General features: G+C 46.7%; 2 protein-coding genes and 1 long non-coding RNA gene across 4 annotated transcripts; all 3 read left to right on the top strand.

Annotated features, from left to right (window-relative positions):
• Positions 1-1,124: 1,124 nt before the first annotated feature.
• On the top strand, positions 1,125-1,879 carry LOC115576726 (uncharacterized). The gene is made up of 3 exons (XR_003982933.1): positions 1,125-1,217; positions 1,327-1,467; positions 1,816-1,879. It is a non-coding gene; the product is annotated as an uncharacterized LOC115576726 (long non-coding RNA).
• Positions 1,880-6,403: 4,524 nt separating this feature from the next.
• LOC115576552 (adhesion G-protein coupled receptor G7-like) lies at positions 6,404-7,919 on the top strand. The gene is made up of 4 exons (XM_030409080.1): positions 6,404-6,552; positions 7,357-7,509; positions 7,694-7,806; positions 7,916-7,919. Exons 1-4 carry the CDS (start codon positions 6,517-6,519, stop codon positions 7,917-7,919), a joined length of 306 nt encoding a protein of 101 aa, XP_030264940.1. The 5' UTR covers positions 6,404-6,516.
• Positions 7,920-8,280: 361 nt separating this feature from the next.
• LOC115576675 (adhesion G-protein coupled receptor G7-like) lies at positions 8,281-12,675 on the top strand. 2 transcript variants are annotated; one of them, XR_003982903.1, is made up of 6 exons: positions 8,281-8,630; positions 8,831-8,912; positions 9,144-9,293; positions 9,631-9,787; positions 10,660-10,757; positions 11,805-12,675. XR_003982903.1 is itself a non-coding variant. In XM_030409261.1 (6 exons), the coding sequence occupies exons 1-5, from the start codon at positions 8,309-8,311 to the stop codon at positions 10,748-10,750; spliced, it is 906 nt and encodes a 301-aa protein (XP_030265121.1). In that variant the 5' UTR covers positions 8,281-8,308; the 3' UTR covers positions 10,751-10,757; positions 11,805-12,675. The 2 variants fall into 2 exon arrangements, 1 of the variants encoding a protein (XP_030265121.1); XM_030409261.1 differs by having other exon boundaries at positions 10,556-10,757.
• The last annotated feature ends 458 nt before the right edge of the window (positions 12,676-13,133 follow it).

The following is a 13,133-nucleotide window of genomic DNA, read 5'->3' as shown; positions in this document are numbered from 1 at the left end:
CCTACCACCAGTGATTGGACCACCATTACTGAAACTAATGAGGCAAGTCCTACTCCCAGTGATTGGACCACCATTACTGAAACTACTGAGGCAGATCCTACTACTCCCAGTGATTGGACCACCATTACTGAAACTACAGAGGCAGGTCCTACTACCAGTGATTGGACCACCATTACTGAAACTACAGAGGCAGGTCCTACTACCAGTGATTGGACCACCATTACTGAAACTACTGAGGCAGATCCTACTACTGCTGCTACTTATGGTCACCCCACTACCACTGATAGTAACTGCACCAGTGATTGGACCACCATTATTGAAACTACTGAGGCACGTCCTACTACTGCTGCTTCTACTCCTGCCCCTCCTCTCACCACTACTCATGCCCCTACTACTACTACTACCACTCCCCCTCCTCTGGTCTGTGATAATGGTGGGATATCACTGAATGGTGTCTGTATCTGTCCTGATGAATGGACTGGAAAGAACTGTTCACAAGGTAAGTCAGGATCATAGTCAAAATGACTATGCAAATGTTTGCATCACATAACTCTCATGAATTTGATGATGGCATCTTTTGCACAATCTGTGTTTATTCATCCCAAATAGTCAGCGACTGCCCAGGTGTTAGTTGTAACCCAGCCAACAGCCAACCACAGTCTCAATGACTGATCTCATAAAGTTACATAGTATTTATACTGCCCTCGGTGTGGTTGATCTATGATGGTTGATCACATCTATGCCTCAGTTTGAGCTGCCACGGTTCTTTCTATGAGTTAAGAATAAATAGTGCCATGTCTAACATTTGGCTGATCTAATGGTCTAATTGATTAAATTTGTCCTCCTAGAGAATTTTTGCCGAGCACAACAGCTGGGTGGTTTCAATTTCCCACGCACACCCATCGGCTGGTTTGCATATTCTAAGGAAGTCTGTCCAACAGGAACAAGTGGTGGTAAGTTTTTACAAACATTCAATTTGCGTCCACATCAATCAAGATATCAGTAATTATGTCATCTCCACTCTGCTGTCAGTTTAACACCCATCCATCAGGTATACCAAAATATACAAGTGTTTTTGTGTTCACGTGTTACATTTCGATCCAGCGGGTAAATCAGAGGCTTCGACCAGATGTTCCAGCATCAACGGATCACCGAGTTTTGAACCTAATGTACAGCATCTCCAATGTGACCAGACGCTCAGCGACATACACCAAAATGTGAGAAGATGCCTCAATGTCCCTACCAGAAAGATCTAATTTGGTAGCAGAGTATTTTTGTAGTTAGCAGAAAGAACGTTTGATAACAGCAAATGTTTTCCTCTTTCAGCTTACCAGCCCAGCTGATTTAGAGTCGCTTGCAGGCAGCACTCAAATTCTGACCTCCCAACCTGAAGAGCTGACGGCTGAAAACGTTACAACAGCAGCTCAAATCGTCGACAGACTGCTGCGGTCTCCTAACGCTACAGAGGTACAAACTGTCACAAAAGGGCCACAAAGTAATATGCAATTCCTGAAGGGTATACCTTGTAAATCTCCTCTAAAGCTCTAAAGCTTTTTTTTTTACTAACATATCTCGATATTGATACTGTGCTAACACTGTTCGGATTACTATTGGTACTTTAACAAAATATGAACACAGATTAACAGATGAACAGAGATGTTAGATTATAAACCATCAGTAATGCGGCTATAATGACTAAGTGGATTTGGGAATGCATTAGAACGAGTAGAACTGTCAGTTAAGTTCAGAAAATGACATCCGCTGATCACTTGTAACAAGTGTCTTCATTGAGCAGGTGTTTGTGTTGCATTTCAGAGCGTCAGGGTGGCAGCAGTAGCTACAGTCAGTCAGCTGCTGAGCGCTCCAGATGTTAGCGAGGAGAACAACACTACTGTTGGGTAAATAAATCCTCCACACTCATGTTTGAATGTCCTTGAGTTCCTGGGAAAAAAATGTCTGATTGACATTTCTATATATTTTGTATCCAGCCTGACGGAAACCCTGGATGAGCTCTCCGTGAACTTGACCCTCGGTCTCAACACATCTCAGTCTCAGGTGGTTCAGCCAAACCTAGTGGTCCAGTCAGCACAGATCCCAGCTGTAGGCACTCAGGGAGTCCAGTTCACCTCTCTGTCAGGTCAGTGTGATGAAATGCAACTCCTCAGGTCAAGTTAGAAAGCCAGACCAGTCACCAGATGTTCTGAACACAAAGCATATGTTAAGAAGCACATTACCCGACTTTCATGTTGGGAGGTGGAGGGGAAGGTGCTACAGCTAGGTGAGGGGGTGGTGACAGCTGGTGACAGCTAGGTGAGGGGAAGGTGGTACAGCTAGGTGAGGGGGTGGTGACAGCTGGTGACAGCTAGGTGAGGGGAAGGTGCTACAGCTAGGTGAGGGGGTGGTGACAGCTTGATGAGGGGGTGGTGACAGCTAGGTGAAGGGATGGTGACTGCTGGTGACAGCGAGGTGAGGGGATGGTGACAGCTGGTGACAGCTAGGTGAGGGGATGGTGACAGCGAGGTGAGGGGATGGTGACAGCTGGTGACAGCGAGGTGAGGGGATGGTGACAGCGAGGTGAGGGGATGGTGGTACAGCTAGGTGAGGGGGTGGTGACAGCTGGTGACAGCTAGGTGAGGGGAAGGTGCTACAGCTAGGTGAGGGGGTGGTGACAGCTGGTGACAGCGAGGTGAGGGGGTGGTGACAGCTAGGTGAGGGGGATGGTGACAGCTGGTGACAGCGAGGTGAGGGGATGGTGACAGCTAGGTGAGGGGATGGTGACAGCTGGTGACAGTGAGGTGAGGGGATGGTGACTGCTGGTGACAGCGAGGTGAGGGGGTGGTGACAGCTAGGTGAGGGGATGGTGACAGCTGGTGACAGCTAGGTGAGGGGATGGTGACAGCTGGTGAGGGGATGGTGACAGCTGGTGACAGCTAGGTGAGGGGATGGTGACAGCTGGTGACAGCTAGGTGAGGGGATGGTGACAGCTGGTGACAGCGAGGTGAGGGGATGGTGACAGCGAGGTGAGGGGATGGTGCTACAGCTAGGTGAGGGGGTGGTGACAGCTGGTGACAGCTAGGTGAGGGGAAGGTGCTACAGCTAGGTGAGGGGATGGTGACAGCTTGATGAGGGGGTGGTGACAGCTAGGTGAGGGGATGGTGACAGCTGGTGACAGCGAGGTGAGGGGATGGTGACAGCGAGGTGAGGGGATGGTGACAACTAGGTGAGGGGGTGGTGACAGCTGGTGACAGCTAGGTGAGGGATGGTGACAGCTGGTGACAGCGAGGTGAGGGGATGGTGACAGCTAGGTGAGGGGATGGTGACAGCTAGGTGAGGGGGTGGTGACAGCGAGGTGAGGGGATGGTGACAACTAGGTGAGGGGGTGGTGACAGCTGGGTGACAGCGAGGTGAGGGGATGGTGACAGCTGGTGACAGCTAGGTGAGGGGATGGTGACAGCTGGTGACAGCTAGGTGAGGGGATGGTGGCAGCTAGGTGAGGGGATGGTGGCAGCTAGGTGAGGGGGTGGTGGCAGCTAGGTGAGAGGGTGGTGACAGCTTGGTGAGGGGGATGGTGACAGCTAGATGAGGGGGTGGTGGCAGCTAGGTGAGAGGGTGGTGGCAGCTAGGTGAGGGGGTGGTGGCAGCTAGGTGAGAGGGTGGTGACAGCTAGGTGAGGGGATGGTGACAGCTAGGTGAGGGGGTGGTGGCAGCTTGGTGAGGGGAGGGTGACAGCTAGGTGAGGAGGTGGTGGCAGCTTGGTGAGGGGATGGTGACAGCTAGGTGAGGGGGGTGGTGACAGCTTGGTGAGGGGGGTGGTGACAGCTAGGTGAGAGGGGTGGTGACAGCTAGGTGAGGGGGTGGTGACAGCTAGGTGAGAGGATGGTGACAGCTGGTGACAGCGAGGTGAGGGGATGGTGACAGCGAGGTGAGGGGATGGTGACAACTAGGTGAGGGGGTGGTGACAGCTGGTGACAGCGAGGTGAGGGGATGGTGACAGCTAGGTGAGGGGATGGTGACAGCTAGGTGAGGGGATGGTGACAACTAGGTGAGGGGGGTGGTGACAGCTGGTGACAGCTAGGTGAGGGGATGGTGACAGCTGGTGACAGCGAGGTGAGGGGATGGTGACAGCTAGGTGAGGGGATGGTGACAGCTAGGTGAGGGGATGGTGACAACTAGGTGAGGGGGTGGTGACAGCTGGTGACAGCGAGGTGAGGGGATGGTGACAGCTGGTGACAGCTAGGTGAGGGGATGGTGACAGCTAGGTGAGGGGGTGGTGACAGCTGGTGACAGCTAGGTGAGGGGATGGTGGCAGCTAGGTGAGGGGATGGTGGCAGCTAGGTGAGGGGGGTGGTGGCAGCTAGGTGAGAGGGTGGTGACAGCTTGGTGAGGGGATGGTGACAGCTAGGTGAGGGGGTGGTGGCAGCTAGGTGAGGGGATGGTGACAGCTAGGTGAGGGGATGGTGACAGCTGGTGACAGCTAGGTGAGGGGATGGTGGCAGCTAGGTGAGGGGATGGTGGCAGCTAGGTGAGGGGGGTGGTGGCAGCTAGGTGAGAGGGTGGTGGCAGCTAGGTGAGGGGGTGGTGGCAGCTAGGTGAGAGGGTGGTGACAGCTAGGTGAGGGGATGGTGACAGCTAGGTGAGGGGGTGGTGGCAGCTTGGTGAGGGGATGGTGACAGCTAGGTGAGGAGGTGGTGGCAGCTTGGTGAGGGGATGGTGACAGCTAGGTGAGGGGGGTGGTGACAGCTTGGTGAGGGGGTGGTGACAGCTAGGTGAGAGGGTGGTGACAGCTAGGTGAGGGGGTGGTGACAGCTAGGTGAGAGGGTGGTGACAGCTAGGTGAGAGGGTGGTGACAGCTAGGTGAGGGGATGGTGGCAGCTAGGTGAGGGGATGGTGACAGCTAGGTGAGGGGGTGGTGGCAGCTAGGTGAGGGGGTGGTGACAGCTAGGTGAGAGGGTGGTGACAGCTTGGTGAGGGGATGGTGACAGCTAGGTGAGGGGGTGGTGGCAGCTAGGTGAGGGGATGGTGGCAGCTAGGTGAGGGGGTGGTGGCAGCTAGGTGAGAGGGTGGTGACAGCTAGGTGAGGGGATGGTGGCAGCTAGGTGAGAGGGTGGTGACAGCTTGGTGAGGGGGGTGGTGACAGCTAGGTGAGAGGGTGGTGACAGCTAGGTGAGAGGGTGGTGACAGCTTGGTGAGGGGGTGGTGACAGCTAGGTGAGAGGGTGGTGACAGCTTGGTGAGGGGATGGTGACAGCTAGGTGAGAGGGTGGTGGCAGCTAGGTGAGGGGATGGTGGCAGCTAGGTGAGAGGGTGGTGACAGCTAGGTGAGGGGATGGTGGCAGCTAGGTGAGAGGGTGGTGGCAGCTTGGTGAGGGGGTGGTGACAGCTAGGTGAGAGGGTGGTGACAGCTTGGTGAGGGGATGGTGACAGCTTGGTGAGGGGGTGGTGGCAGCTAGGTGAGAGGGTGGTGACAGCTTGGTGAGGGGGTGGTGACAGCTAGGTGAGAGGGTGGTGACAGCTTGGTGAGGGGATGGTGACAGCTAGGTGAGGGGGTGGTGGCAGCTAGGTGAGAGGGTGGTGGCAGCTAGGTGAGAGGGTGGTGGCAGCTAGGTGAGAGGGTGGTGACAGCTAGGTGAGAGGGTGGTGACAGCTGGTGGCAGCTAGGTGAGGAAGTGGTGACAGCTAGGTGAGGGGGTGGTGACAGCTGGTGGCAGCTAGGTGAGGAAGTGGTGACAGCTAGGTGAGGGGATGGTGACAGCTAGGTGAGGGTGACAGCTAGGTGAGGGGCTGGTGACAGCTAGGTGAGAGGGTGGTGACAGCTGGTGGCAGCTAGGTGAGGAAGTGGTGACAGCTAGGTGAGGGGCTGGTGACAGCTAGGTGAGAGGGTGGTGATAGCTGGTGGCAGCTAGGTGAGGTGGTGGTGACAGCTAGGTGAGGTGGTGGTGACAGCTAGGTGTTAACTTTGAATTTTCATATCATCAGTTTTAAAAATGTAATGAAAATATCACTAATGACTGTGTTTCTCTGGGATTTTAGGAACGTCTGGAAGTTTTGTTGCCGACCGAATTGAGCTGAACACGAACACATCAACAGTTGTGGTGGAAAACGGGTTCATAGCCGACGCTCTGATATACGTACGATTCCCAGCAGGTGAGTTTTCTGTGATTGTTAGATGACAGAACTGGTGTTATAATTAAATACTGTAACTAGTGTCGCCTGAATTTACTCAGTTGAAGATACATAATCGTACTTTATTATAAGGTAGTCAGCTGTAAAGGCTTTTCATGAGAGCTGTCTGTTTTTAGCGAAAGACTCTGCAGAAAAGAAAAAATGATTCTATTGAGAGTTGAAACGTCTTTGTCAATCTAAAGAAGCTGCTGGTGTTCGTCAGAGGCCGTCAAATATCTCGCTGGGTTTCGTCCTCTACCAGAACGACCGATTCTTCAGGTCGAGGCGCTATAAAAGGCAGCGGGCCACCATCAGGGTCCTGTCAGCGACGGTGGGAGGTCAAGATCACAGCCTGATGCCGGACCACGTGGAGATAATGTTCAGACCAACAGTAAGAAAAACTGCTGCTGTTAACAAACTTCATTTAGGCTTTTTATTTGTTTTTTCTGGCCTCGGTACATGTTGAGCCCTGTGGTTACCTTCAGCAAGGAGGACCTGTGTCCAGTTGTTGGTTGGTTTGTCGGTTTGATGGTTGGTTGAATGTTTTGCTGGTTGTTGGTTTTATTGTCAGTTGTTGGTTTGATGGTTGTTAAACAAAATCTTGGATAGAGGACGGGTCTTAGCCCAGAAAAACCCCATTTACTTTTGGTGTGGAGCCAAATAAAGGGACAGATCGAGGACTATTTTTCTCACTTTCTTTAACATTGATATTTTTTCCACATTTTGTTCATTTCTCAGGGAGTAATGGATGAAAAACATCAGGTGTATTAAGGTGGCTGGTAACTATGATCCTACATCTGTTGCATAACTTCTGGCAGTGATGGGTGGGACAAACACCTGCATGCACCTGTCCCTTTCACAACATGCAGAATCTTTATTACAGTATCTTATATAATGATGGAAAAACACATTCAGATGTCTGGTTTTGTCCAACCATGAGGCCAAAAAAACAAAGATATGTGATTTTATGTCATAGAAAATGAAAATACTTTTTTTACAGTTACTTAAAATTTACAAATACTTTGGTGACAAATGTTGGCAAGCAAACATGCAGAACATAGATAGAGAACATGACAAACTTTGGTCTGGGTGTTTGTTTCTTCAGAGGCGGTTTCAGTTTTTTCTCCTTTCACTGAGCTAAAGTGTGAACGTATCAGTCGGAGGTGAAGAGCTGTTCTGTCTGCTGCTCTCTCAGATGCTGAACGGGACGTCCCTGTATGACTTCGCCTGTGTTTTCTGGAATTATGATGTGAGCGACTGGAGCACCGACGGCTGCTCCAAAGGAAACGCTTCAGACGGACTGCTGAGATGTTTCTGCAACCACACCACCAACTTCGCTGCTCTCTGGGTGAATCTCACAACATATTTAAAACCTTCAAATGAGACTGAAGCTCTGTTTATTACACTTATCTCAATGGAACAAACATGACTGTTGTAGACAGACTTCTGAAACCAAGTGTGACTCAAAATAAAGACTGAAAAACTAAACGAGGAAAAGCTTTGTGACTGAAGAAAAGTTGTTTCTGTTTCAGACATACAGAGAGAAATATGACTATGCAGAAGCCCTGGACTGGATCTCCATCGTTGGACTTTCTTTTTCTATCCTTTGCTTGGTTGTAACGATCTGCCACCACATTAAAGAGAAGTACGATCATGTTGCATTAAAGATTATACACATGCTGTATTGCACAACATAAAGATCCTGCATTTTGCACAGAAATGTTAACAGTCCCCTTGTTTGTCTCTTCCTGAAGATAGCATTTAGTTTAGCGTTTTCTTTCACCTTTGGCATGTCACTTCTGTCCGTTATGGGCCAGAAAGTAACCAAGTAGTTTGACTCCAGAACTTTACTTGATAGAGTTTTGAGCTTATTTATACTCAACTATATTTCAGGGGGAAATGTTGCACTGTTACTCTGTACAGTGTGAGGAGAAAGGGAAATATTTGGCTTCATTCTTATCCTATAACGTCATTCTAAAAGAACACAGGATGTTATTTTCAAAATGTTTTAGTTTTATTCTGAAATGTCACATTTTATCCTGAAAATGTTATGCCTTTATTTTCAAAATTCTTAAAATGTGCCCTTCGTCTCTGACCGTGATCTTCTCTTTAGCTTTCACAACAACTCTACAGAAGAGACTAACAACATGAACTCAAAGATGGCTCAGCTGTGTATCTACGTCAGCCTGCTGGCCTTCATTGTCACCTTCCTGTCTGGAGTTCACAACTCCAGCAGACAGAACGACGCTCCGGTGGAGGTCGACGAAACAAACAACATCATCCCGGACTCTGATGAGCGCGTGGAGGCGGACAGAGGCTCGTGCACGGCGGTGGCGGCTCTGCTTCACTTCTTCCTGTTGGCCACCTTCATGTGGAACAGTGTGTACAGCACACTGATGGTGCTGCTGTTCTGGACAGACAGTGAACTTCCTCCATACTGGAGTAAAGTCAGTCATGCTGTTGGATGGGGTACGAGGTTTAAACATGTGATTTCTGTCTGAGAGTTGAGCTCTAAGTCGGCTTCTGTAGGCAGATTGTAAGCAAAGTGCCCGACCAGCCAGTCTCCACTCTTTATGCTAAGCTAAGCTAACCTGGATATCAACAGTGAGCTGGAAGAAAATCTATATGAGGAAGTATAAAAACAGTTCTCACTTCCTGTCTCCTCCCAGGACTGCCGGCCGTCGTCATGGCGATCACACTGGGAGCCACCTACAGAGTGGACAGTCCTCTGGGATACAGACAGGAGGAGTTGTGAGTCCATCATCATCTGATTTATGAATGAACTGTGTGAACGTATAATGTGTCACCGTGTTGTTGGTTCCTGATTTTCTTGTTGAACCTTCTTTCTCTTAATCACAAAATTCTAAAGTTCTGTGTGTTTGATCAAATTTAATATGAACATATCAGAGTCTGAGGTCAGACATATTTAGTTACATCTTCTTCTTCTTCTTCATCGTATTTATTTGTATTTTCATCATGTAGTTGCTGGCTTGCAGCTCTGGACAAGAACCAACAGTTTAACTTTGGGAAGCCGATGTTTTGGGCGTTCCTGCTTCCTGTTGGCCTGATCCTGATCTACAACATCGTAATGTTGGTCCTGACCACATGGAGGACTAACAAAAAACTGAAGAGGTAACATCAGTATCCACTGCATGTGTTCACAAACTTCATTGTTAACTACACAGGAGACAGAAAGAGGCTGACAAACAGCAGGGTGTTATTCGTTATGAAGTGTTAAGACCACTGTAAGGAAAAGTTAAAGTGTGGTTTATATCATAATTTTGGAAAAGTAAGGAAGGCAATGTTTGAGAAAAAATGTGTACAAATAAAAATGTTTTTAACGATATTATACTTTTTTTGAGAGTAACAGAGTTTTTTCCTTGTATATTTCCTCTTTGTTGTTCCGATGAAAAGATCTAATTTGAGAGAATAACTTGTACTCACCAACTTGTCTTGGTTTGCTGATCAGCACCAATCCTTCGTCTTTGAGGAAGATGTTCCTCATCAGTTTCTCTCTGGCCGTGTTACTGGGTGTGTCCTGGAATCTGGGGTACCTGGTTCTGGTCACTTCAGGAACCACCAACCTGGTCTTCAGCATCATCTTCTGTCTCTGCACGACCACACAGGTACGTTAGTTTGACAGACTCCCTGTACGGACCTTCTGGGGAACGAAGAATCTGGTGGTGATTAAATGAAGTAATTTTGACTTTGACATCATAAATGCAGAAACATGGCAGATGAAAGTAAAAGTTGGGTTATGATAAGTAACTTTTTATTCATTGGTGCATTTCATTGCACATTTCATTTGTGATATTGTCTTAAAACATGGTTTGTTGTCATTACTTGCTGTCCTTGTCGTCCAAAAATAATAAAACATCATCTGCATATAGGTGATGTTTTATGTTGCCTTCTTGGAGGACAAAAGATAGATTTATTAAGACTTCTTGTGCTTTCATGTGATGTTGAAATAATTGGAAAATAATTTCCTGACTGGTAACATTTCTGTGAAGTCAGAACAACAACTCAGAATTCAGAAACTTATGGTACACGACATGTACCAAACTCTGAAGAAAATAGATATTTAGTTATGATAACCTTTTTCTTTATTATCAGTTCACATATTGCATGTAAATTATTTGCTCACATTCAGTTTGTAATAAGGTTTTATGTTTTTTAGGCTAATCAAAATAATAAAACATCATCTGTATAAAGTTGAGGGTTTACGTCACCTCCTTCAAGGATCAACAGACTTACTGAGTCATAAACACATTCAAGAGGTGTCAGAATGAAATAAAATCGGTTCACATGAACGCCTCATCAAGTCGTGTTTGACCATCCGATGTGACGTCAACGCACAAGAAATGTCTTTCATCTTCCTGCTTTTGTGTTTTTAGGGGTTTCAGATTTTCATCCTCTTCACAGCCAGAACGCCGTCCTTCAGAGCCTCCGTGTCCCGGCCTGTGCGGTACATCTCATCCATAAACATGCATCTTAACAGCAGATCCTACAGCCTGACCAAGACCTTGTGGAGCACGACTGGTTCTGAGTCCTACAGAGACCTGAAGGACCAACAGGAGTCTGAGATCTAGTCTACAGGTACATGGGTATCTTTAAAAAGAAACTCTGACCTTGTGGACCACATTCATGTGAGATTATTTTTTTACACATGGGATCCCAGAGAACATTGAGGTACTTCAAAACACTTGAGAATCATTGAGACTTCTGACTTACACTTCAGGAGGATCTCATTATCTCTGACAGTCCGTAGAACTGCAGAACTCACAGAAGAATCTCAGGTTTTTAAGTTTTCTTCACCATCAAAGTAATCCAGTGATAGTTGCCTGTACATCCACAAGTACACTGCAAACAGGAAGTGCTCACAGCTAATTTAGCACACTTTAAGTGGAGAACATTTGACAAAAAGAAAATAATGGCTTAAAAGGCCAAATATTCACTGAAAGGAGCTTTAATGGAAACCTTCAGGTTGCTGGACAGCGATCAGAAGTTCTGATGGACAGGGGTGGTTCTAGGGGGGGGCCAACAGGGGCCAGTGCCCCCGTAACTCTGAGTCTGGACCCCCCTGTGGCCCCCTGACAGGGAGTCTGCATCAATAATACAATGACAGATTTCTTGCAATGATTTTGTTTTGAAGGGAAAGGCAGAAATAAAGTGTCTCAGCAGTTTACTACCCAATCAAAATTGCTGAAATTGTAAACACTGTTTTGTCTGAATGAGGGATTTATCTTTTTTCTCGGGTTGTACGTGCCCCCTAACAAAAAAGCCGGCCCCAACCTGGCCCCCCTATTAAAACTGGTCTAGAACCGCCACTGCTGATGGATGAATTTCAAACACATCCTCAAGGTTTTTCGGAGACAGTTTGGAAGAATGTATTTTGCTTCCATGTGTCTTCTGCAGCAGATCCAGGATTCAATAGAAAAACTACATTTCCCAGAAGGAATTGGAACCCTTTAGGAGAAGCCAGAGTGTTGGACTGGGGGAATAAAGTTCAAACTGCTCTGCTCACACTTTAGCAACCAGCTGAGGCAGAATTGAAAACAAATGGAGGAGTGATGGAGACAAAATCAAGTGAAAGTCAAACGGAAAAAATGCACCAAAATGATTGTTTTCATCATTTCTTTGTAGTAACTCTGATCAGCAGCTCTTCTCCTCGCCATGAAAACTGAACCTGTCCACTTCTGCTGAAGAAGTTTTCGATGGAAATCATTAAAAATCTCAAATAATTGAAGTAGGTGGAAATGACCAAACAACATATTTGAAATGTCTGTTGAATCACCCTGAAACAACCATCATAATTACCCCAAATGAATTGAAAATGAACCCAATGTGATTTAGATTTGGCGAAAATGTAAATAGTTTAAAATGTACTTCAGTTTATTGACCTGCAGAAATTAATTAATTATTAACTGTGTGTTGTAAAAAGGCAGAATATTGTCATGAAATCATGTTCAACAAATACTGAGGTCGTCATTGTGGTAGTTTTGGGTCATTTCAGAGAAATTTCAAATATGTTGCTGTTGTTTGTTTTGTACGTGTGCTTTTAAAGGATTTCTGTTTTGGGGGTCAGTTTGTTCTGCAAACTGTTTTAATCCAAAGCTTCTGTCAGGGACTCAAACAGACCCCATGGAACAAAAATCTCTTTTCTTCATTTAAAATGAATCTGACTATGAAGTAAAGCGGATCATCTTTATAAAGCGGTCACTCTGTTTCAGCAGCAGGTGGCAGCAGCTCTACATTTATTAACAAAGCTGAACACGTTTCTGTGTGAGGGAAAGACAGACTCCTTCAGTTCTGTTAAATTGTACATTTAGTCCTAAATTGTTTGTTTTGTTGTTTTAGATTATTTTGTTTGTGTGTTTTCTATATCATGTTCAGTCACTTCAGTTACTGTGTTTCTGGTGGATGAATGTTTGGTTGAACAGTTTTGTCATTTTAAATAAAATGCCGTTCATGTATTTCATTAACTTCCTGTGTGTTCTTGAGTGACAGACGGAGAAAACATATGACTTCATCAGAAAACTGAATTAAGACAAAATTATTAAATTTGATAGATTAAATGTTTTGTTTATGTCTTAAACTGGATCTTTCAGTGGTTACTGATTGTTTATATAACTGAATACTAATTGAGGGTCTGAACTGGTCTCATACTGGTTGTTTGCGGTCTAAACCCAGTTTTCAAATCAGCCTATACATAATAAAACTGTGATATTCTATGTTATTAAATGGTAATTGAATGTCTGAACCGTCTTTTATTGGACTAAACTGGATATTGGTGGTGAAAACAGGTCATCAGAGGCCTTCAAATGCTCTTTTGGCTCTCAGTGTCTGTTTGTTGTGGATCCTTTGACAGCATCGCCGTGATGACATCGAGCACAGAACCACAAAAGTTCCTGCTCAGCATGGGTGACTCGTTTAGTGCTACATTGTTAAATACACGGGAGATGTTTGTTTGTG

The sequence above is a fragment of the Sparus aurata genome, chromosome 24 (assembly GCF_900880675.1).
Source record: "Sparus aurata chromosome 24, fSpaAur1.1, whole genome shotgun sequence".
Lineage (NCBI taxonomy): Eukaryota > Metazoa > Chordata > Actinopteri > Spariformes > Sparidae > Sparus > Sparus aurata.
The sequence above is the reverse complement of the archived record's forward strand: the minus strand, read 5'-3'. Positions and strand labels throughout refer to the sequence as shown.